This window comes from Pleurodeles waltl, chromosome 5, assembly GCF_031143425.1.
Source record: "Pleurodeles waltl isolate 20211129_DDA chromosome 5, aPleWal1.hap1.20221129, whole genome shotgun sequence".
Lineage (NCBI taxonomy): Eukaryota > Metazoa > Chordata > Amphibia > Caudata > Salamandridae > Pleurodeles > Pleurodeles waltl.
In genome coordinates this window covers 1,764,480,445-1,764,504,806 of record NC_090444.1, presented here as the reverse complement: position 1 = coordinate 1,764,504,806, position 24,362 = coordinate 1,764,480,445, and the positions used below count along the sequence as shown (strand labels likewise).

The following is a 24,362-nucleotide window of genomic DNA, read 5'->3' as shown; positions in this document are numbered from 1 at the left end:
GATGTCGTCTGTGACTGAGATGAGGGCGGTTTCTGTGCTGTGGTTGGCTCGGAATCCGGACTGAGAGGGGTCGAGAAGGTTGTTGTCTTCAAGGAAGTTGATAAGCTGCTTGTTGACGGTCTTCTCTATGACTCTGGCAGGGAGGGGGAGGAGCGAGATGGGGCAGAAGTTCTTCAGGTCGCTTGGGTCAGCCGTAGGTTTCTTCAGTAGGGCGTTGACTTCAGCGTGTTTCCAGCTCTCGGGGAAGGTAGCAGACGAAAACGAGGTGTTGATGATGGTCTGGAGGTGCGGGGCGATGATGTTGCCGGCTTTATTGAAGATGAAGTGTGGGCAGGGGTCCGAGGGGGCACCTGAGTGGATAGAGTTCATGGTGGCTTTGGTCTCTTCTGTAGTGATGTGTGTCCAGGCGTTGAGGGTGATGGCTGGGGGTGTGGGTTCTGTGGTGGTCGGCTGGGTCTGGTGTCCGAAGCTGTCGTGTAGGTCGGTAATCTTACAATGGAAGAAGGTGGCTAGGGAGTTGCAAAGGTCTTGTGAGGGTGTGATGGCGTTGGCGAGCTCTTTTACGATGTTGAAGAGTTCTCTGCTGTTGTGGCTGTTTTTGTCCAGTCTGTCTGTGAAGAAATTCCTTTTGGCTGCGCGGATCAGGTGATGGTGTTCGCGGGTAGCGTTCTTGAGGGCAGTCATGTTGTCTGCGGTGTGGTCCTTACGCCAGGCTTTCTCGAGGGTGTGACAAGTTTTCTTTGATTCCTTAAGGGTGTCAGAGAATCATAGAGGTTTTTTTGGTGTTGGACTGTCTTGGAAGGGGTCTGAGGGGAGCGAGGTTGTCTGCGCAGTTGGTGATCCAGTTCGTGAGGCTGAGGGCTGCGTCGTTGGGGTTGGCGGAGAAGGTGGGTTGGTTGTCGATGAGAGTGGAGAGAAGCTGTTCTTCAGGGATTTTGTTCCACTGTCGACGTGGGATGGGTTGTGTGCGGAGGTGGTGAGTCTCGCGTCGGAAGGTGAAGTGGACACATCTGTGGTCGGTCCAGTGTAGAGCGGATGCGTGGCTGAAGGATACGTCTTTGCTGGCGGAGAAGATGGGGTCGAGCGTGTGTCCGGCGATGTGGGTGGGGGTGTTCACCAGTTGCTTGAGGCCGAGGTTGGCGAGGTTGTCGAGCAGGGTGGTGGTGTTGGGGTCGTCGTTCTGTTCCAGATGGAAGTTGAGGTCGCCGAGGAGGATGTAGTCCGGGGAGATGAAGTCGGTGATGGAGTCGCTGAAGAGGGCACGCGGTCCAGGGGGACGGTAGATGAGGGATCCTCTGAGGGTGGTCCTGGGGTCTGTGCGGATCTGGAAGTGCAGGTGTTCGGCGGCGAGGGGGGTGTCTTCGGTGGAGGTGGCGACGTTGATGGAGTCTTTGAAGACGATGGCGATTTCTCCTCCTACTTGGTTGGTGCAGTCTTTCCTGGAAATCTTGTAGCCTTCGGGGATGGCTATGGCGATGTTGGGGGCCGAGGAGGCGTTCATCCAGGTCTCAGTGATGAAGGCGACGTCTGGTGCGGTGGAGTCCAGCAGGTCCCAGAGTTCAACAGCGTGCTTGTGGACGGATCGTGCGTTGATCAGGATGCATTTGAGGTGGTTGATGGCGTGTGGGCTGGTGGTCGTGGTGGTTTCGTGGTGGAAGTTAAGTTTGCAGGTGTGACATGCGAAGGGTCCGTGGGTACGTTTCGGGTTGGCTTGGAAGCAGGTGCTGGAACGCCCTGGGTTGAGGGCGTGGAGGGTGATGGGGTCGTAGCGGTGCAGCGGGGGTGGGAGTGCTGAGGGCCAGGGCGCAGCGGCCGCCATAAGAGGGAGGAGGGGTCAGCTGGGGGCGGGAGTGGGGCGACGAATGGGAGCTGGGGGGGCGGGGTCGTGCAGGAGGTGGCGGCGGGAAAGCGGAGGGAGGGGGGACAGGTAGAGGGGGGAAAAGATGGGGGAGAGGGGGTTAAGGGTGGCGGGGAGTTTAGGAGGAAAGTTAGGAAGATAGGGGAGGGGGGTTACAGAGGTGGAGGTGAGTGAGGGTGAGAGATAGAAGATAGGGGGTTACAGAGGTGGAGGTGAGTGAGGGTGAGAGATAGAAGGGTAAAAGGATAGGAAGATGGGGGGGTTACAGAGGAGGTGGCGAGTGAGGGAGAAAGATAGAAAGATAGGTAGATAGGGGCGTTACAGAGGGGGTGGCGAGTGAGGGAGGTCAGAGACGAGTCAGGAGCAGGAGGGCAGACGCGGGAAGATCCAAGAAGAAGGTAAAAGAAGAAGAGGAGCAGAAGAGAGAAGATCAGAAGAGAGAAGATCACAGAAGAAGGTAAAGAAGAAGAGGAGCGACGGGCAGCAGAGAGAAGAGCCAAGAAGACGGTAAAGAAGAGGAGGAGCAGAAGCAGAAGAGCAGAAGAGAGAATATCACAGAAGAAGGTAAAGAAGAAGAGGAGCGACGAGCAGCAGAGAGAAGAGCCAAGAAGAGGGACACAGAAGAAGAAAGCACACGCAGGTCGCAGTGCAGAGGAGAGAGAAAGAAGCACACAGAAGAAGAACACAGATGAAGACAGAAGACGGGGAGCAGGGAAGAAAGAAGAGTACAGATGAAGAATACAGAAGAGCACAGAGGAAGATCAGAGATGAAGAAAAGAAGCAGGAGAGGAGGTGAGTAGCGCGGGGCGGGGCAAGGGGCTGGGCGGTGGGGTACTTACTGTGAATTCGCTGGGCTTGCTAGGAGGTCTCAGGAGCCTGGGCTGGTGGAGCTGCAGCGGCAGGGGGAGCGACCTACCCTTGGGCTTATAGTCGACGGGGCTGTCGTCAACGGTGTTATGAGCGACGATGTTGTCGCCGATGATGTTAACGATGCACTCCATTCTGGAGTCCTCGTAGACAGAGGTTTGATTGAGGGGATAGAAGCCCTTATCATTGACGTCAATGTAGTCGCCACTGACGATGGTCTCGTCGACGAGGTAGTAGAGACGGTAGCTGTAAATACCGTCGTCGTCATGGTCGTCTACGGTGGTGTCGTCATTGACTTAATTTTAATAGTTACCTTTCTAGAGGTAGAAGGCTCTGAGGAAGGAGAAAGACGGTAGGACTCCTTCTTTTGAAGAGGAGAGGATGGATCAGAGGAAATTGAAGTCTGTAAGCCCTTTCCATGATGTAATTTCTGCCTCTCTCTAGATTTTTCTGTCTGGCCCAGGTCCTCAGATTTGGATCTTTTGTGTGGCCTCTCTGACCCACTCTCCTCACCTGAAGTACAGGATTTTGCCTGTAACCATGTCAGGAGTCTACCCTCACGGTCTCTGAGGGTTTTTGTGGAGAAAGTACGACATTTTTTGCAGTCCTTCACCTGGTGTTGTGGGTAGAGACAACACAAGCAATCTTTATGTGGATCATCCAAATGAAGCCTTTTCTTTCCACAGGTCTTGCAAGGGCAGAAAAGGCCTTTTCTGGAAGAATCCGACATTTTTTAATTTCTCTGAGAGAAAAAAAGCTTCTGAAGAAGTAGAAAACTGAGCAGAGCTCAGGGAGACTCCCTTCACACGACGTGCGGTAGAAAATCTGAGGGAAGGAACTTCTCTGGCGAGTGTTCTAGAGGGTGCTGGTGACTGATTGGTCAGCAGGCAAGTTTGGGTCCTTTTCGCAAAAGGACCTGGATAGGCTATATGAGTGACTGGTATTTCCACTATAGCCTATGGCAAAAAAAAAATGTATTTGTTAATTATTGCTATTTTATGTACCGTGGGACTCCCACTTCGACGACGGGATGATTCAAGCATGTGAATTTATGAAAGATCCAATACTGGATAAAAAGGATTTATTGGGGGCGGGGGGTCTGATATCCCCTAAGAAGATATGTCTGATAAAACACATGATGACAGTCACAGGGGCTAAACAGCCTCCCCAGGTGGTAAATCTGAACTGTCACCTTTGCATACAGAATAGTAGTATGGAGGAAGAGGCAAGATGTTGGAATGATGACTTTTTATAGAATTACAAAACAGCTTGTCAGACTCCCTTAGATTTCAGTCAGTGTCAGTGTAAAAATAAAAGAAGTCCTCTCAATTTTATCGAGAGAAGAGTCAGGTTTTCAGACTCTACCTGAATGAGAGATGGGTCACTTGTTCTAAAACGTGTCTAGGAAGGGATAAAGGACATATCTCCCCATGTTGTGCTACAGCATCTAGGTACTGTGAGTTTTCTGCTTATAGCAGGCTGCAACGGTCTAACAGGGAGACACCACTGAAACTTCGACCTAAAAAAAATGCCATGCCCCATGAGTAATACAAAGAGCTTTGAAGAAATTATTTGCCTTACTGGGAATCCGTGCATTTTTTTCTGCTCCTCTGACACCAGTCTATATTTAGGGTCGTCAAGATTAAAACGGCACAGCATTGTACTGTTTGCATTTTGCAGAGCCCTGATTAATTTGGTGGTATAGAGCGTTAGTCATCCAGACTTGAAGAGTTAAATGCAACAATTACAGTTTTCCGTGCAGCCACCGGGATGAAGGAAATTATTTTCTTTAGGGGGCAGATGATGTTAAAGCAAAGACACACTGTTTGGCTGACCTGCGCTGGCACTGTTACAATGATCTGAGTGCCATCTGCATAGGATAATATGCTAAAACCAAAGACTGAATGAACTTGGCCAGGGATGAAACCTACATATTAAATACAGTGGGGCTAAGAGACGAGCCCTATGGCACCCAATTGGGGAAGCAATAGTGTTTGGATGGAAACTACCCACATCTCACAGCTTGTGTCCTTCAAGATATAAAAGGGCTGAGTAACGTTAGGGCTTTGCCCTTAATCGCAAATTCAGAAAGGCGAGATATCAGAAGTAGAGGAGAACCTGTATCGAAGGCTGCAAACAGATTTAACATATGTACCACAGCCTTCCCAGCATCTACAATTGTTCTGATATTATCGATCACTGCTACTAATTCGGTTTTGGTACCTTGCCTGTTTCTGAAACTCATTTGAGAAGGCCCCAGAAGACCATGGTGATCACTCAAATCCATCAGTTCTTGATTTGTATGTTTTTCTAAGGCTTTAGCGGGTAAAGGCAGAAGTGATATACAGCGTTAATTCTTCATATCTTTGACAACAAGGGTCGTTTTTTGTTTTTTTATCGAAGGAATCACCATTGCTTCCATCCAAGCTTATGGGAAGCAACAACGTACAATCGCCGTATTGAGTAAAGGTGTTAGTTGAGAGGCCACTGCAATTGACTACGCATGTACAATTTTCAGTGGACAAGTTTTTAACGGAGATCCAGACTGAATGTTCAACAACCTATACTGCATCAGCTAGCTATCTTGGGGCCTGATTAAGAGTTTGGCAGAGGGGTTACTCAGTCACAAACATGATAGATATCCTGTTTGGCGTATTACGACTTCCAAAGGCTGTAATGGAATCGTAATACGGTGGCAGGATATCCATTATGTTTGTGACAGCATAACCCCCTCTGCCAAACGCTAAATCAGGCTCTTAGCCTGGTAAAAAGGGATAAACTTAGTCAACGAACTAGAGCACTAATGTGGGTGCCTTGGTTACAAGTGGTAAATGACCGCACCTACCACTGAAAATGCCCATTAACTACTAACTGGCCCTGGAACAAATGAAAATGCAACAGTGATGCAATAAGAGAATAGCAAGCCATGTTGAAAGATCAATGCAAGGGAAACAATTACTATATTTATATTTTATGGCTGGCACTTTATTTGTTATAGTTATAAGGTGTATGTTTTAGAAAATAATAAAGGGTATGTATCACCCTTGAGCCAATGGTCAAATTGGCTGAGCTAATCAGAAAAATAGCATGTTGGCAGCCAGGGCAGTATCACATTATACACCTTTTGAAACGGACCAATTCTCCCAGACAGAATGCAATTTGTTTAGTAATGCTTAAAAATGAAGCAAGAGAGGTGAGGAAAAACAATGTCAATGTAGAGGCCTGAGAAGCACAGCAGTTTGGGAAGGGACAATCAAGGCTGGGCAGAAGTGCAGGGTTCTAGAGGGGTGGTAAAAATAAAGCGTGAGAGGGATTGAAAGCATAAGTGTTAAACAAAGCTTCAGTGTAGAGAGTTTAGATGGGTGGTATCGCCTGGCCGAGAGTGGTGAAGGGAGCAGAGAGTGAAGCATGGTGGTAAGCTAGAATGAAACAACGGAACCCAGCAAATACTCCCAGATGGGAGAGAAGGGTGGAGTGGAACTGCACAGCCCAACTGAAGCGTAGGATGGGTCCTTCTGGCCCGTTTCTCCATTTGGGTAATCAACATTCATTGATGGTCACCGGTATAACTCAGAAGGCTTTTTATTGCTGAAAGCGCAACTATGTCATTGTATATAAGAATCTTGGCTCCCTATGGAGCATCGCTCACTACGTGATATGAAGTGCAGTCCTTTGACGATTATTAGAACTGAAGGTTAAAGAATGTTGGGCTCATTTAAATACATTGCTTAGTCTAGAAATAAAACTTAAGGCAATTAAAACAAGGTGGTAATTTAAATAAGGAAACATAACTTCTTGTTATGAAAACCAATGTAGAAGAGGAAAAACTATTGTGGAGAGAAAAAAAATGAAATTTGAACTCACCTTCGTGGTTTCCCCATAAGCCGTCTAATTTTGCCCCATTCTACTCTCGATAATTTTCTTGTTTTCAGATTTGGAAAGGACTCTTTCAGACAGACACAGAAATCATTATCCCCTTCAAATAATGGCCTGTTAAGAAAACAATTCACACACACTTACTACAGGGATTTAAACTAAACTCAAAATATCTTTTACTTTGGGGGAAAAGCCCCATTCACTTGAACATTACACGAAGATTTCTACTAATGCAATAGAACAGTCCATAAATAATTTTCAGCAATTGTTATGTGGTTGCAGGCAGTAACACATCCTATCTAGCTAGCAACTCGTGGTTGCTTAGTTGCTGTTAAAAACGTCAGTATTTCTGAAGATGCAAGCCCTGAGTACACTACAAGGATTAAATTCAGTGCGAGAATAAAAACCGAAAAGGTTTAATTTAACATTTCCCAGCTGACAGGGACCGCGCTTTTTTTTTTTTTTTTTTTTTTTTTTTGTTTCTTCCACATCACATTCTCATTTCCTCTTAACAAAAGATGCTGGATACTAAATATTTATAGTGAAAATCAAATTGCATTTAAACAGCAATACGCGAGAATGTGAGGGGCACACTGCTAGCGTATTAACACAAGTTCTCTACTGTGAGTAATGTGAAGGGTTCACAGGCCCAACTTTCTCTCTCCCTTCCCACTGTGCCGTCAGATGCTTGATTTGTTTTTCATTGAAAATACAAACAGCACTCCCAACGGGTTGGGCCAACTCCTCCTCAATGATAAGTCTGTATCAGTGCTGAGTGTGAGGTTTTCTAATTATTGTATTTTGCTAAGTCTCCCAAAAAATATATTCTTTATAGAAACCTATTATGTAGAAGAATCCACTTGAAAACATATGCTTGTGTGTTCAAATTCCTTTTATTGATCCCATAGTATTTGCAGAATGTCCTATGTGAGGGGAACACAAACTTGTAGGGGTATGTACTACAAGCGATATACATTTGCAGTTCGCTATTTTGTGCAACTCCTTAAGTCTTTTAAGTTAGTTTTTGAACTTCTGAATCAATCTCATTATTGCCAGTTACCTCTCATTAGTCACACAACCAGAGCCTGCATGTTAGTTCTTGACTCTGACTTGCCAGAGTGGAAAAGCTGTCTACTTGGAGAATCTACATTCTGATGTCTTAGTTGTATGATCACAGAATCTAGATTTTAATAGACACGGATGGTAACATTATGCATAAATCTCTTTACTGCCACTGTTAAACAGAGTTTTAAATGCAAACAATCAGCAACAACATTCCAAAATAGAACACCAAATGCCACTTTAGTCCCCGACTGACAGTCTTTAATCTTTAAATCCGCTCCTTGATGACTAACCTTAAAAATGAGTGTTACGATCTTTAAGTTAAAACAGAGAAAAATCTTCTTAGCAATTGACTCTTCTTGCAGTCGGTGAATTAGTGCACATCTGCCAGAGACCGACTGCATAACAAATTGTAGGAAGCTGGCTCTGTGCACACTGTATATCATTTTGATATAATATACAATGAGTCTAGGGGTTCCCCAAGAGGCTTGACAGAGGCAATAATAGATAATACTAACGCTCTATTTGTGGTAGTGTGGTCGAGCAGACAGGCTTATCAGAGGGTAGTGTTAAGCATTTGTTGTATGTACACACACAAGCAATAAGTGAAAACACACACTCAATGGTTTAACTCCAGACCAATAGGTTTTTATATAGAAAAATATATTTTTGTTACTTTATTACTAGAACCACAAGCCTTAGTTCAGAAGTAAATACTGTTGTAGGTAAGTACTTAGCATAGTCACTTTAGTCATGTAAACAGTTTAAGAAAACTGAGAATATCTATTTTAAAAGTGGACAGTGCATTTTCAGAACAGTTCCTGGGGGAAAAATAAAGTACAGTTTTAGAGTTAAGTACATGACTTACAATTCCAGTCTCCGGGTTGTAGGTAGTCCACAGTTGGGGGTTCAAGTCAACCCCAAACACCCACCACCAGCAACACGAGGCGGCCGGGTGCAGAGGTCAAAGTTGAGCAATTTTAACGTGAGCTCCTATGGAGACAGGGGGTACTCGGAATTCGGTCTGCCAGCAGGTAAGTACCCGCGGCTCGGAGGGCAGACCAGGTGGGATTAGAGGAGCACTAAAGGGGCCCCAAGTAGGCACCAATCCCACACCCTCAGCGGCACTGTGGCGGCTGGGTGCAGGGTGCAAACAGTGTGTCGGGTTTCCAATGAAACTCTATGAGAGGACCCCGGGGGGGTCACGGAGGTGCTGCAGGCGAGGTCCAGGGGGGTGATCCCTATGCCTATTGGTCCTATTCCTCCAAAGCAAGATGGAGGATTTCTCAAGGAGGGGGTCACTTCAGCTCTGGTCACTTTAGGGGTCCTATTCCTTCAAAGCAAGATGGAGGATTTCTCAAGGAGGGGGTCACTTCAGCTCTGGTCACTTTAGGGGTGGACCTCCTTGTTTTTCTCATTATCCCTCTGGACTTGCCGCCAGAAGTGGGGGCTCCTCCAGGGGGGGGCGGGCATCTCCACTGACTGGAGTAGCCCTGGGGGCATGGTAACACCAGGCCTGAGCCTTTCAGGGTGTTAAAGTTCCCTTGGGGGGTGTTGGTGGTGTGACGCACCTCCACCCAGCGCAGGCTTTGTTTTTGGCCCCAGAGAGCACAAAGGCTCTCACCCCAGGGGGTCAGAAACGTGTGTCTCAGAGGCAGGATGGCACAGACCAGGCAGTCCTGCACTGAAGGATTGGGTACAATACAGGGGGCATCTCTAAGATGCCCTCTGTGTGCATTTTTTAATAAATCCAACACTGGCATCAGTGTGGGTTTATTATTCTGAGAAGTTTGATACCAAATTCCCAGTATTCAGTGTAGCCATTATGGAACTGTGAAGTTAGTTTTGACAAACTCCCAGACCATATACTTAATATGGCCACACTGTACTTACAATGTCTAAAAATAGACTTAGACACTGTAGGGGCATATTGCTCATGCATCTATGCCCTCACCTGTGGTATAGTGCACCCTGCCTTAGGGCTTTAAGGCCTGCTAGAGAGGTGACGTACCTATGCCCCAGGCAGTATTTTGTGGGCTTGGCACCCTGAGGGGGATGCCATGTCGACGTCGCCTTTTTCTCCCCATTAACACACAGTCTGCAATGGCAATGTGCATGTGTTAGGTGAGGGGTCCCCTAGCGTGGCACAACACATGCTGCAGCCCTTAGGGACCTTCCCTGGTCACACGGCCGTTGGTACCACTGGTACCTTTTTACAAGGGACTTATCTGAGTGGCAGAGGTGTGCTAATTGTGGAAATAATGGTAAATTTTTAGGGAAAGAGCACTAGTGCTGGAGCCAGGTTAGCAGGATCCCAGCACACTTCTCAGTCAAGTCAGCATCAATATCAGGGAAACATTTGGAGGGGGGTGGGAGGGGCACTACAACAAGGAGCCATTTTCCTACATAAGTGACAGACGAAAATTTCATATTAAAATATATGTAAACTAAAACAATATCATAACAAAATTTACCTCAATCAGAAATAAATGTTGCTAAAAACATTAAAAATAAATTATTCCTTTGTTCGCCAAAATGTATCCTCCGTAAATAACATCCATGGGCATAAGTGACTGATAGTGTTAGCTTACGTGTCTTTAATAGGATCCAGATTCGCATATCATAACACTTGAAGAATTCATATCTTATGAAAAGACTGAAGGCTACTATTATGCATGTTTAAACCTACTCAAAGCTGCACATTACACATGCTCTATAGGCTTTAACTTAAAATTTGCAAAAACAGACACACCAAATGCCTTTGTGGCCAAAGCTTCCCCAACTGAGCGAGCTGAAAAGGTACCCATATTCGCACCTGAATTATTTCATACCCACTGATCAATTGTAGCAGTCAACACTGCTCTTAAAAGTTTAACAAAAGACAAGTAAGTAATTCTCACCACCCTTAGGAAAACCACTGAACCTAGGCCTCAAGAAATCTAGTTGCCCACTCGCTATGGCAAGTCAGATTTTATAAAGGCAAGCTATTTTTACGGCCTACTAGACTGCTCTGGCAAGAGGGTTCAAACTTGTAAAGAATATGTGTTCTGTTCATTCAGAAAGTGAAAGAAAAAAAAAAAGATGCCTTCAAATCTTGCTTTTATATAGTCACATTTGCTTTGTTCAAAGAGGTCAAATGGCAGCTTATGTCTTCTTACAAGTCGCTGCTTAATTTATCCTGGAGACTGGTGTTTCATTTTCTCTCTAACTGCAAAGTGAGAGCATTTAGTAAAGTGAAGAGTCTGACGATCGTGCTGTGCCCACCATATTTAAATAGCTTATAAATTAAATGTACAAATATTTCAAACTATATTTTAGTAGCTGGGAAAACACTTTTTATTCTAATGTGATATGGAAAGAAAGATTTAGGATCAACACAAATCAGAATGCTGTGCTTGGTGATGAACAAATACTACATATTTGCAAACCCCGATTTCCACACATTGTTTACATGATATTTAGTTTTATCAGTAAAACCACATGCCAGGGGGGAAGTTCCAGGTCACTGCAGTGGAAAATGCCTGTCTGTAAATGACTGTGCTCTACCGCATCAGGCTTTATTAACATGTACATCAAAGCTGAGATTTCTTAAAGATTAACTGAAGAACATTCCTGCCCCCTTCCTGATGACAATGCTATTAGTGAACTAGAGGCAGGTCCGTTGTTATGTGCACCCCATACATGGGCTAGATGTTAATTATACATGGAGCAAAGGTTCAGTCTATTAAATCAAACAAAGGAGTTTTTTGTACAGCAGACATGCTGAACTCACATTTGAAGGGTGCTCTTGTAGGCGATAATGAAGAAAAAGGTGACTTGAAATAAAATATTTACAATTTGAGACTGGGTTTTGGGTCAAGCATGATAGTTAGACCGAGTAGTTAGGTCTGGTAACAGTTTTCTGATTTTCATATTCTCCTAAAAACACATAATTCTGGATGAGTGCCAAATTTAGGATAAACAGAATGGAGATACTGTAAGTTCTTTTTGAAACCAAACTTATTTCACAAAAGTTGTATTATTTCCTTCTAAGCATGCACATTAGACACCCTCCTAAAAGACACAGTATAAAGTAGAGTTGCCAACTTCATGCTCAGTTGCTTTAAAGTCGAAAAATGATTTCCCAACCATTAAACTTGGAATCAAATCAACTTGGAATCAAATCACATCCCATAAGCTATCATAGTATTCCTTTGGTAGGTGCCTCAACTTGATGCTTTTGATGACCCTCCAAACTACAGGCTCTTTACTGATGGTTTCATCATCCAATATTTTATGACCAGCAGACATGGCATATCTATAACAATGTATTGTACTATAACGTACATCTTAAGCAAAAAACATGACAGAAAATTTGCTAAATCCACTACAGATGATTCCAATGTATTCAAACCCCTCTCTTCGCACCAACAAATCTAAATTTGCCATGCTCCTTTATGTCTCTTTCTTGTTTCAGGTGCCCAAGACTCTCTGAGAAAGTCCATAGCCCCCTCCAAAAGGCATGTGAACTGTAAAGGTACCCCAATATCTTCCATACAACCATGCTTTACACCCCTATCAGAACCAAAGGATGTTCCTCTTCATCTAGGCTTATCAAGATACCTGGCAAGGTTGAACCAAAAAACGCTTTGTCCTTCTTCAGTTGCAACAGACTTGAAAACCATGGCTGAACGACCCAAAAGGGAGTCACCAAAATTTACTGCCACTTCTGCTTCCTGATGATCATCAGAACTCTGAATCACTGCAAAAGATGTAAAGGCATAACCCTTCAGAATAATCCAATCCTGCAGAAAATAATTCACTGCTTGAGCAGTTTGGCTGGGTGTCCAGCTGAAGTATGTTGGAAGTTGTGTAGTTAACCTGGATACAAAAAAATGCTCCCTCAAGGAACCCCAAACATTCTGAATATCAACCGATTCAACTTCCAATTGCTGTATTCCCTCGACTCAGGAGAATTCCAGTCGGTTATCAGATTCTCCTGCCCTGGCAAATATTTTGTTCTCAATGGAATGTTGTGCTTTCTTCGATCTGCTATCCCTTCAATGATTTATATAGCACACAGGAGACGTGTTGTTCATATTTGGAAGAATCACATACTGGCCCTGTTTAAAGCATAGAAATGAACAGAAACATTGCATTTCACATTATCAAGACAGATGCCATGGTGCAACGTGTTGCATCATGATCTGACAACACACAACATGTTGCATCATGCAACGCATCAGCTCGAAAGCATAACAAATAATGCTTTCATTGCTTAAACCCAGCTGTAAGCAACTACTGGCTCTGCTAATGCCAGCAGAGTTTAAAAGGCATTGGAATCAGCAAAGCCGACTGCTGCTACCAACATGCAGAGGGTACCAGTGAACAGTGCGACATCCAAGCCATCTGCAAGGCCAACAATATAGTACCTGGTACTTAGTGGAGGAGCATCAGGAGGTTAGGGAGAACGAGAGGAGAGACAGTGTAATGAGCACAGCAAGGCATTACCAATGCCACTAAAAGGCATGCTTCCAAGAAGGTAGGGAGAGGTGGAACCAAGGATTTTTTTTGGGGGGGGGGGGGGGGGGGGGGGGAGAGGTGTGTGTGTGTATACACACCCTAGACAATCAAAAGCAAGGGCTAAATAAGGTATGTGCTATTGGATGGACAAACACAGAAAAAGGACAAAAGCCACCAATAAAAAAAAAAAACAAGCAATGGCAATACTTTTTTAAAAAGTCTTTAATCTAGGTCAAATTCGAGATTTTATCTTCCACATTTCGGCTGTAGTTTTTCTAGAGACCACTGGGTGACACTAAAAGGCAGTAAATTTGTGTTTAAACGTGGCTCCTTCACTACAGCGTTCACAGCAGGACAATTGACAAATCTAACAACAATGACAACAAAAAGCTTCTGTGGGCGGATCAAACACAGAAATTGAGAAAATAAATAAATAGGCGAGCAAAGTAACTGAGATTGACATGGAAGTCATCAAATTTTGAGCAACAATTGGCCCTGTGGAGTATAGTATACAATGCTGTCTCCCAGACAGACAGCCCGGGCTGTCTCCAAACTGTATCAAAGAATACAGATTGACTAGAACACCCTCTAATCATAAGTAAAGACTGACTCTGCATAGTATTGTATATAGTGCTGCCTGCAACAGAGCAGGAGAGCTCTGCAGCTAGACTACAGCAATGATACTAGAGGACAACCGAAGCCAGGCTACAGGGCTTGATGATGTCAAATTATAACATGATTGTCCGAGAGAGGAGGTCATGACTGAATAACAGATTCCCAAAAAAAAATTGACAAGTGAAGATGGTCTAAATATCACTATTGGCATCTTCAGTTTGAGGCTATTAGGATCACTTTGCACTGAAGTTGTGAGATTCTGGACCACTCTGGGAACAATGAAGTATGGGGAAAGCAGAAGCAGAGACATTTCCTGTTAATACAATCACAATTATTTGGTAAATGCCCTTTTGTTTATGGAACCTGATCACAGACCTGAGTATGTGGGGGTCTAATACAGTGGACAAATGCCCAGATTATAGAGGGAACCACAACTGAAAGATGAGATCTAAAACTTGTGAGTTTACAAAACCATTAATGTTCTACTAAAGTACATTGCCTAGGGTGTGTACAGATGAATAGCAGAAATGACATCCAACATTTGAAGACCCAATAACTGTGGTTCATGATTTTGCTGATGAGAAGTCTCAACCTTGTTTTATTTCCTGGTTTACAATAGATTTCCCCTAGAGCCGAAAGTGCTTCAGGGCAACATGGGCTGCTTAGAGTAGACCTCGTCTGCTGAAAAACTAGGATAGAGGCACTCCACAGCCCTGCAGCATTTCATCTGACATAATTGTTGTGCATGGCGTTTCCTAAAAAAGGCACAACCTTCATCACATTAGCTCCTAAAGTCTACCAGTGCAGATATTGCTCCCCTGCTTCATATATCATACTCATCTTACCAGTTCCCAACAACATTTTCCATGGAGGTCAAGAGACATCCTGTCGTGCTCAGGATCAGCATGGGATACAAAAATTGCAAAATAACAAGTAACTGAAGAGATCGATGAAAAGCTCTACTCTAAAAGAGATAAATGCCTTCATCTGTGTCTTAAATGTACTCCCATGCAGAAGTGCACAACAGACCTTTTCCTCTCCTTAGAAACCATGTAATGTTGAAGTTTTCTGTTTAAAAGAGAAAATAAATAACTGAGCCAACTTGAAAGCTTTGGACTGGCAGAGAAAAATGTCCAGTTTACTTCTAAATGCGTGCTTCAGCTAATGCAAGCTCCTTTTTAAGAAATCTCAGACTAGGCTGCTGCCAGAAAACACTTTTGTCCTCCCAGAAACAAACTATCTGAACTGGATACTCTAGAAAGCAGAGCTATTTAAAATAAAAGTCTATTACACAAAGTTCAAGCATTCTTATGTTTCTTTCTATATACTTGTAAATTAGCCTGTTAAATATTTTAAAAGAAATTGCCTGTACTGGATGTTTCCTCTGTACTAAAAAGTGTCATACACTTTTGCCCATCTCACCGTTGATGGGCAATCTTCCTGGCTTTCGTGGTAAACACAATGACTACTTTCCACTCTGTACATGATGGACTACTCTAAGATGGCAAAAGAATAACCTACATAGCATGCTTAATTTCACAATATCAATTTTTCAAATTTATGTATCTTGACATTACATAAGTATGATGGTTATTTTGAATACCTTACCTCTTCCATTTTTTTACGTTTAGTTTTATGTTCCCTTTTTTCTCTAGGTCTGGCATCAGTCAAGACCTTTTGATTTTACTAAAATCATATGTATATATATTTTCGGTTAAAAAAAACAAAAGGTTAACGTTACGTTCTAGTTAGGTCAATTTCTCGCTGACAACGTAAACGTTTTGAACTAAAAAAAAAATAAAAAAAAGGAAATTCAGAAGTTATAGTTAGCAGCACTTGCGCCCCTGCCATGCACTGCTTATGACCTCACATATTGTGTCACTCATGACGTGCTATGACATCATTTATGACATTACTAATGACATGTCGAGTGACATCACTGATGACCTAATCCAATGAGTGTGCTCGTTTTTTTTTTTTTTATAGTTTAGATAGTGGTGGAGAACTACACTCAGTTTGGGTCTAGCTAATGGGTGTAAGTGTGTGGATGGACTGGCTCTCCTTTGAGATCTCTCTCTCAAATGATGAGGGGGTCTAGTAGTAAGTGGGGAGCGACAGCCTTTCTGGTCAGACTTCTCTCTCAGATTATGAGTGTGCGTAGTAGGATGAGTGGAGAGAGACTGGCCTCTTTGTTGAGACCTCTCTCTCAGATGACGGGTGTGCGTAGTAGTGAGTGGAGAGAGACTGCCCTATCCTGTCAGACCTCTCTATTAGATGGTGGGTGTTTGTATTAGGGTGTGTAAATGGGCTGGCTCCTTATGTCACACCTATCTCTCAGATGATGTGTGAAGTGTATGGTGTGTACATGGATTAGTCACTCCTTTCCGACCTCTCAGATGACAGTGTGCATAGTAGGGTGTGTGGAGAGACTGGTCTCTCCGCTGAGATCTGCCTCAGATTACAGGTGTGCGTAGTAGAGTGTGGAGAGAGACTGCCCTTTCCTGTCAGACCTTTCCCCCTCTCTCTGATGACAGGTGTGTACATGGACTGGCTTCTCCTGTCAGACCTGTCATTCAGATGCTTGATGTGCCTAGTAAGGTGCATGGACTGGCCTCTCCTTTCAGACCTCTCTCTCAGGTGATGGGTGTGCATAGTATGCTATGTGGAGAGAGACTGGCCACTCTGCTGAGACCTCTCTCTCAGATGACAGGTGTGCATAGTATGCGCTGTCCAGGGACTGCTTCCCTGCAAACATCTCTCTCTAATAATGGGTGTGCATAGTAGGGTGTGGGAAGAGACGGTACTCTACTCATAACTCTTACCAAGCCAGTGGGCATCAATAGTAGACTCTGATAACACCATCTCCATGAAGACTCCTTTCTACTTTTCATGATCCCACAAGTCTCACAAAAATGCAACATTAAAAAAAAAAAAATAAGAATTATTCATCTACTCGTCACAGTACTTCCACACTTCCTCTTAAAAACAAGGACAACACTATTCATTTCTAGTAATAGAGTGCATTGAGAACTCATCTACTAATTTTTAATCTTCACAATCCTGTTAGCGTCCAGCAGGATTGTAAAAACAATATAGTTCCAAAACAATATGCATTTATTATCTTCACAGTGGTTATCCCTCAGACACCTCTTCTCTAAGTCTAGGAGGACAGCATGCCTTTCCGTTGCCCCCTTATATAGCTTTTTCGCTTCATTTCCACAACACCTACAATTTTCCCAAGGTAAAAAGTAATGGGGGGCATTTTATTTCTAACATTCAAACAGCCAGCTAATCAGAGCGGGACTCGCAGGAGTCTCTCACCACCGCAAAGCATGAAGGATCACTGGAAAAATAGGCCTCTCGACTATCCACAGGGCCCCATTTTTGATTTTGCTTTCTCGCTGGAGGCTTGCGACATTCTTGCGAGCCCAACTGCCAAAATATTGTTTTTTTAACCTAAAGGTCTCAAAAACTACCAAAAGGATTTACACCAAATCTCAAAAAGCATGATCTGCGGACCAAAATCTAGCTTCCTGACTAATTTGGTGTAATTCCGTTCAGCAGTTTTTGCTAAAACCAGCCTTAAAAAAAAAAATATGAAAAAATGCATGGGTTTTTACATTTGAGAAACCCCTTTTTCTTGGCCCCGCTGGACGGATCACCCCAAAACATTCCAAGAGGAAGCTGAGGTGGAAGAACTTTTTTTTTTAGAAGGTTTTATGAGGATTTGTCAAATGGAGCCAAAGTTATTAGCAAACAAAAAAACGCTCAGTCTATGGAAAATGCAGACCTAACCATAACTACCCTCCCTCTAACTTAAAGGGGCTTTCAAGCCAGCTCTTCTCATCTATTGATCTGTTGTGCCATTCACATTTTGCTTTCTCCCACTATAGCAAAATAAACAAGCATATGCAATGCAAAGGGTCTCGCATTTATGAGAGTTGGAGCTATTGGCGTTGTAAATGACAATGTCTTTTACCACAGTGTTTTGATTTGTAGTGGATGTATGTGGTGTGGAATTACATAGTTTAATTGGAATTGTATGTGGTGAAATTGTGTGGTGAGGCGTGGATTTGTGTACTGGAATGATGTGGCAGGGTGTGAAGTGGAATTATGTGGATAGTATTTATGTGGTATTGAGTGTACTGGAGTTTTGTGGATGAGCTTAGCCAACTGTGCGGCTTGAAGCAGTCTTGAGTGCCTGACTGAATAAGGGTGCTGTGTTTAATGCATATTGATCGTGTGGGGCCAAGTTGTTTGTAAAGTTGTGGGGGTTTGTTCAAAGACTATTATTGAGGTATGTCCATGGCAGTCTGCATATAACCCATAAAATCTAATATTCCCCTTGCACTAGAACGTGTAAGCCATTTAAGAGAAACATATGTTGCATTATAAAGACATAAATCACTGTCTTATTGAAACAATCCATTGGAGGTAAATGGGCCAAAGGTAAAAACAATGGAAGTTCTGAAGAATTGGCCACCTATTTGATAGGATGTTTCTCTCCCATAATCACTAGTGTGAGCTCATGTTTGACTCTTAGGGCCCGATTTATACTTTTTTAGTGCCACATTTGCGTCATTTTTTGACGCAAAAGTGGCGCAAACTTATGCGGTGCTAAAAAAAAGTATAAATCAGGCCCTTGTGGTTAGCGAGACAACTGGTGAGAGAAAAACTTACATAGCATATATTTTGAAAAATGCCAGAAGCTCGATGGGGTTGCTGGTCAATAAATATTGTGTGTGACTTCTAGTACTTCAAAAGCTCCTGCAACTAGACATGTGCATATTGTGTGTCCCTACTAACAATATTTTTTCATGATTTAGAAGACATTTGACCAGACTGAATGTGCAGGTCTTAAATTACTCTCTCTAGAGAAAAATGGCATACTGTAAAGGTCACTGTGTCAGGACATTATACCTGACCAATATTAACCATTTACTGTAGTAGAAAATTACCCCAAAGTGAAACAATTGTGTATAGAATGAAATGCACACTTAAGATGTAAATGGCTTGTCTAGTCAATAGTGTTGCCAGATAGGATTCCAAAAGAAAAAAAAAGCATTTTGCGTTGAACAGTGCATGGTTTGTTCATCTGTAACAATTATTCTCTGGGTCACTTATCACAGTGTTTGATCGAGGGTGTGTGTGTGTGTGTGTGTCAATCGCAAAGACTAAACATGCAATAAAGGCAAGCGCTCTGAAAACCAATTAATACAATCTGAGTTTTGAAACATGATAACTAGGCTTATAATAAATTATATGAATGACTCATTTGTTATGGTTTCATGCGAGGCAGATGAAAGGGATAGTTCAGTTTTGAGAATTCTGCACCCACCTGTATATGTGATCGACAGGGCACGAATTTATGTGTACTTTATTAATACAAAACTATTGAAACACAATAGTAATTCAATAAAATGCAGAACACATAACATAGGCCAATACGCTAATAGCGCTAGCTAAATCATAGAGTGCACAATAGACAGCTATTTCAATATCGAAACACATTTTAATCTATGCTAAAAATGTGAGTATGTCTTTCCTTGGTTTGTCGATGTTATAGCATCTGCACTAATGTGAATAACTATGCAATTAGAAGAAATACTACGTTCCGACACTGATCCACCTGGCCAAAACAAACAAAAAAAGCAAACGCCGGCTTTCAAATCCTAAAATGGTCGACTTTGCCTTTAATGTTTCAGAGGTCGGTAAAATGAGCCAGGGTGAGGTCAGCAAACACAAGGACTATGCTGTGGGCACCAAGAAACAATAGAAACTTACTTAGGTGTTTGAAAAAGCACACAGCCAGCATCAATAGCACAACTTCCCCAGGCGCCTAACACAATGGTTATATAGTGACTGCAGCAACATGAACATAATATACACAGAGTGGCATGGAGCGTTGGGGGGTACACTTGAGGCAGGATTACTGTAACCACAGTGTTATGGGATTGGGTCGAACTAAACAGAAAACTGTGCTGATGGTTTTAATATTAAGCATGGGGGCAGAACTTGACAGAGGTTTCCTTGTACTATTCAGTAATATGTGATTACAAAATCATTGTAGTGTAAACGAAAATAGCTGAAAAATAAAAGTGTACTCTTGAGATCCTGCAACGGATTGTATGGAAGGAAATCAGCTGAGAGCAAAGAAACCTGCGTTCCTTGTGCTGAGAAGTGCAGCAAAGAAGCCGGGCGCGCTATCAGATACCAACAACGAGCTCAGCCTCTGGGTCTTAAAATCACAAGCTTCTATTTTATACTCTCAATATACTTTTATTTATTTATTGTGATCAACAAGAGCAGCTGGATAAGAAATGCTGCACATGGCAAACTTTTAAGTTGTAAATGTGCAGTGCACGATGGCTAGATACTACGTCTGATGTTTGGGAAATCACAGATACTTGCAAAACATTTATAGTATAGGCCCACTGACATCAGGGCATTTAAGAGAGATTTGGGGGGTGAACGAGTCCAGATAAGGCACTGGGGTGGAGGTTCCTTCACGTTTCATTGCTTATCAGAGGAAGTTTGACACAGTGCCCAGCCTATGTTTGAGTCTGAGATGTGCTCATTATTTTATGGCCGGTTCATGCGCCTGCTCACTCGTGTTCGTTAATCTCTCTCCACTCAGACTCCGAATCTGGTTTTGTTTGTTGGAAATTGTTTCACCCTAATGCCGTGGTGGGAGTTTGTATAGCACTCAAAGCACTGCGAGGAGCATGAGAGGAAAGGGAGTGACTGAGAAGTAATAAGGGGGCTGTAGAGGGAAGGGACGGGTTGGGGGGTGTTAGAGAAGCGAAGGAACAGAACGCCCTGTCGTGCTGGTCTGTGTGTTTACTGCATACTTAGGCAGCCTCAAAGCGCTGTGCAGAACAGTAAAGGCATGAGAGGGAGGGGGAGGAACGAGAGATCAACTGGAATAGAAGTAACGTGCCCTGGGCCTCAGAGCCCTTGTCAGCATGAACTTAGAGGGTGAGGAATCTGCTTTTTAAGTGTTTGGAAGTCTGGTCTTTCCGCTGCTAGAAGGATGCCATGTTAGACCTTTCCGTGACTTCTCTGAGGAGCAGCTCGGACCGGGCACAAGACGCCAGCAGCATAGGGTACTCCAACACTTCCATGCAGCCCAGTGGCAGCGAAACACAACAAGTATTTGGAATGCAATGGTCTCGTGTTTGCTCGAGTGAGAGCTCATAGCGTTGTAAATTACTGACTGGACTTTTATTGCCAGACTGAAAATAACAAAAGGAATTGAGCGAGGGTGAGCTGGCCCTGGAAAAGCCCCCCTCTGCTGTTGGTTTATGTTTACAGAGGGAGGTGGTAGGGAGGAGTAACTGAACAAGCACCCACATTGTTGAGGTGAAACAGGCAAATGCCAAAAAAAAGTCCCTTACAGAAGAGATAAACAGTACATAGCGTAATTACACAGTACTTTGAGCTACTCCCAAAGTGAAAAAAGGCAGGACAAAGAGGCAGAACTGACCACTAGCAAGCAAGGATTTTTGAAGGACACTGCAACTAACAAATCAGAATGCTGGAACTCACTATTGTATACTTTAGTATACAGCAGGCCGAACAATAACGCTCGACCTAAAAAAAGGGGGTGATGGGTCAGTCTAATTGAGGCACTGGCTAACTTCACTTTGAGTAACTGTATTTTGCTCTTCAACAAGGAGCACATCCACACAAAATAATTCCATTCAGTTCCAGAATTTTCATATTTACGTTATTATTCCTTTAGTGTTGCCTTTGTGATAGCAGGACACTTTCTACCATTTCTTCATCAGAGAATAGGGCACATTCTTGCTTCATCCGTTCTGGTCTTCTGCTAATGCTGTTGTAAATTTCTATTAATGTAACCCATTGGCGGCCGTCAGATTTAAGGGGGGAGGGGGTGGTGCGTGGGAAGCACACACACTTAAACATTATTATTTTTTTTTTTTTTTTAAACCACACGCACGCACATCCATTAACAACACTCATCAACATTCAAACATGCACGCACGCACCAAATATTCATTTAAAAAGATCACATACACTTACCTACAGCCTCGTAGGTCCCAGGAGGGTTGGACTGCTGCCTTCCCTCACTGGCTGACCTAAGGCAGCAGTCCCAACTTCGTCACAGAGTGGGATGGGGTCAGCTTCGGGGCTTAAACCTGAAGTGCCCAGGTCAAAGTCAATGGGTGACACTTCCCTCGTCACCAGGGGGAGGGCCTCAAGGCACCTTTGCTGAGTTGGAGGTCACGCCCACAGGAGCTGTGACCTCTTCAGCCCAGCAAAGCTCAGCTCAGGCAGCCAGGAACCTGCGCAAATCGCGCATGTCTGCTCTTGGCTGCCTGACCTGAACATCAAGAGCGTCTGTCAGGCTGACCTTTGTTCAGCCTGACCTGCACTCTTCATGAGGGGTGAAAGGAAAAGGGGCGTGGCCCGTCCGCCCTAAAGGACGGGCCGCGCCTGGTGTGACCTTTGCAACTGTGTGTTTATTTAACCGTCAGTCTATGCAGCTACATACAAACCCACATACATTTATCTTTACTACTCCAGTGATCTATCTAGGCAAACCTCTATTTATGCAACCTCTCTAATCAGCGATCTGTGCAACCGTCTATCTAAGCAACAGTCTGTCAATCCACCTATGTAAGGAAATGGCTCCCTGTTGCAATTACCCTCCACTTTTTGCCTGATACTGATGCTGACTTGACTGAGAAGTGTGCTGGGACCCTGCTAACCAGGCCCCAGCACCAGTGTTCTTTCACCTAAAATGTACCATTGTCTCCACAATTGGCACAACCCTGGCACCCAGGTAAGTCCCTTGTAACTGGTACCCCTGGTACCAAGGGCCCTGATGCCAGGGAAGGTCTCTAAGGGCTGCAGCATGTCTTATGCCACCCTAGGGACCCCTCACTCAGCACAGACACACTTCTTGCCAGCTTGTGTGTGCTGGTGGGGAGAAAATTACTAAGTCGACATGCCACTCCCCTCAGGGTGCCATGCCAACCTCACACTGCCTGTGGCATAGGTAAGTCACCCCTCTAGCAGGCCTTACAGCCCTAAGGCAGGGTGCACTATACCACAGGTGAGGGCATAGGTGCATGAGCACTATGCCCCTACAGTGTCTAAGCAAAACCTTAGACATTGTAAGTGCAGGGTAGCCATAAGAGTATATGGTCTGGGAGTCTGTCAAAAACGAACTCCACAGCTCCATAATGGCCACACTGAATACTGGGAAGTTTGATATCAAACTTCTCAGAATAATAAACCCACACGGATGCCAGTGTTGGATTTATTAAAAAATGCACACAGAGGGCATCTTAGAGATGCCCCCTGTATTTTACCCAATCGTTCAGTGCAGGACTGACTGGTCTGTGCCAGCCTGCTGCTGAAAGACAAATTTCTGACCCCATGTGGTGAGGGCCTTTGTGCTCTCTGAAGACAGAAACAAAGCCTGCTCTGGGTGGAGGTGCTTCACACCTCCCCCCTGCAGGAACTGTAACACCTAGCAGTAAGCCTCAAAGGCCCAGGCTTCGTGTTACAATGCCCCAGGGCACTCCAGCTAGTGGAGATGCCCGCCCCCTGGACACAGCCCCCACTTTTGGCGGCAAGTCCAGGGGAGATAATGAGAAAAACAAGGAGGAGTCACTGGCCAGTCAGGACAACCCCTAAGGTGTCCTGAGCTGAGGTGACTGACTTTTAGAAATCCTCCATCTTGATTTTGGAGGATTCCCCCAATAGGAATAGGGATGTGCCCCCCTCCCCTCAGGGAGGAGGCACAAAAAGGGTGTAGCCACCCTCAAGGACAGTAGCCATTGGCTACTGCCCTCCCAGACCTAAACACACCCCTAAATTGAGTATTTAGGGGCTCCCAGAACCTAGCAAGATAGATTCCTGCAACCTAAGACGAAGAAGGACTGCTGAGCTGAGAACCCTGCAGAGAAGACGGAGACACCAACTGCTTTGGCCCCAGCTCTACCAGCCTGTCTCCCCACTTCAAAAGACCTGCTCCAGCGACGCCTTCCACAGGGTCCAGCAACCTCTGAAGCCTCAGAGGACTACCCTGCATCTAAAAGGACCAAGAACTCCAGAGGACAGCGGGTCTGCTCCAAGAAAGAAGCAACTTTGGAACAAAGAAGCAACTTTGAAAGAACACACGTTTCCCGCCAGAAGCGTGAGACTTTGCACTCTGCACCCGACACCCCCGGCTCGACTTGTGGAGAACAAACACTACAGGGAGGACTCCCCGGCAACTGCGAGCCTGTGAGTAGCCAGAGTTGACCCCCCTGAGCCCCCACAGTGACGCCTGCAGAGGGAATCCAGAGGCTCCCCCTGACCGCGACTGCCTGCTTCAAAGACCCGACGCCTGGTAAGGACACTGCACCCGCAGCCCCCAGGACCTGAAGGATCCAACCTCCAGTGCAGGAGCGACCCCCAGGTGGCCCTCACCCTTGCCCAGGTGGTGGCTACCCCGAGGAGCCCCCCTAGCCTGCCTGCATCGCTGAAGAGACCCCTTGGTCTACCATTGAATCCTATTGCGAACCCGACGCCTGTTTGCACACTGCACCCGGCCGCCCCCGTGCCG

At 44.5% G+C, this 24,362-nt stretch overlaps 1 protein-coding gene across 2 annotated transcripts in view; it reads right to left on the bottom strand.

The window, feature by feature from the left end:
- Positions 1-24,362, bottom strand: part of LIN9 (lin-9 DREAM MuvB core complex component) — a 328,489-nt gene that overhangs the window by 246,574 nt on the left and 57,553 nt on the right. For both annotated transcript variants that reach the window (XM_069236171.1, XM_069236170.1), the window contains exon 6: positions 6,590-6,715. In XM_069236171.1, the coding sequence (XP_069092272.1) occupies positions 6,590-6,715 (126 nt within the window). The remainder of the gene's footprint in view (positions 1-6,589; positions 6,716-24,362) is intronic.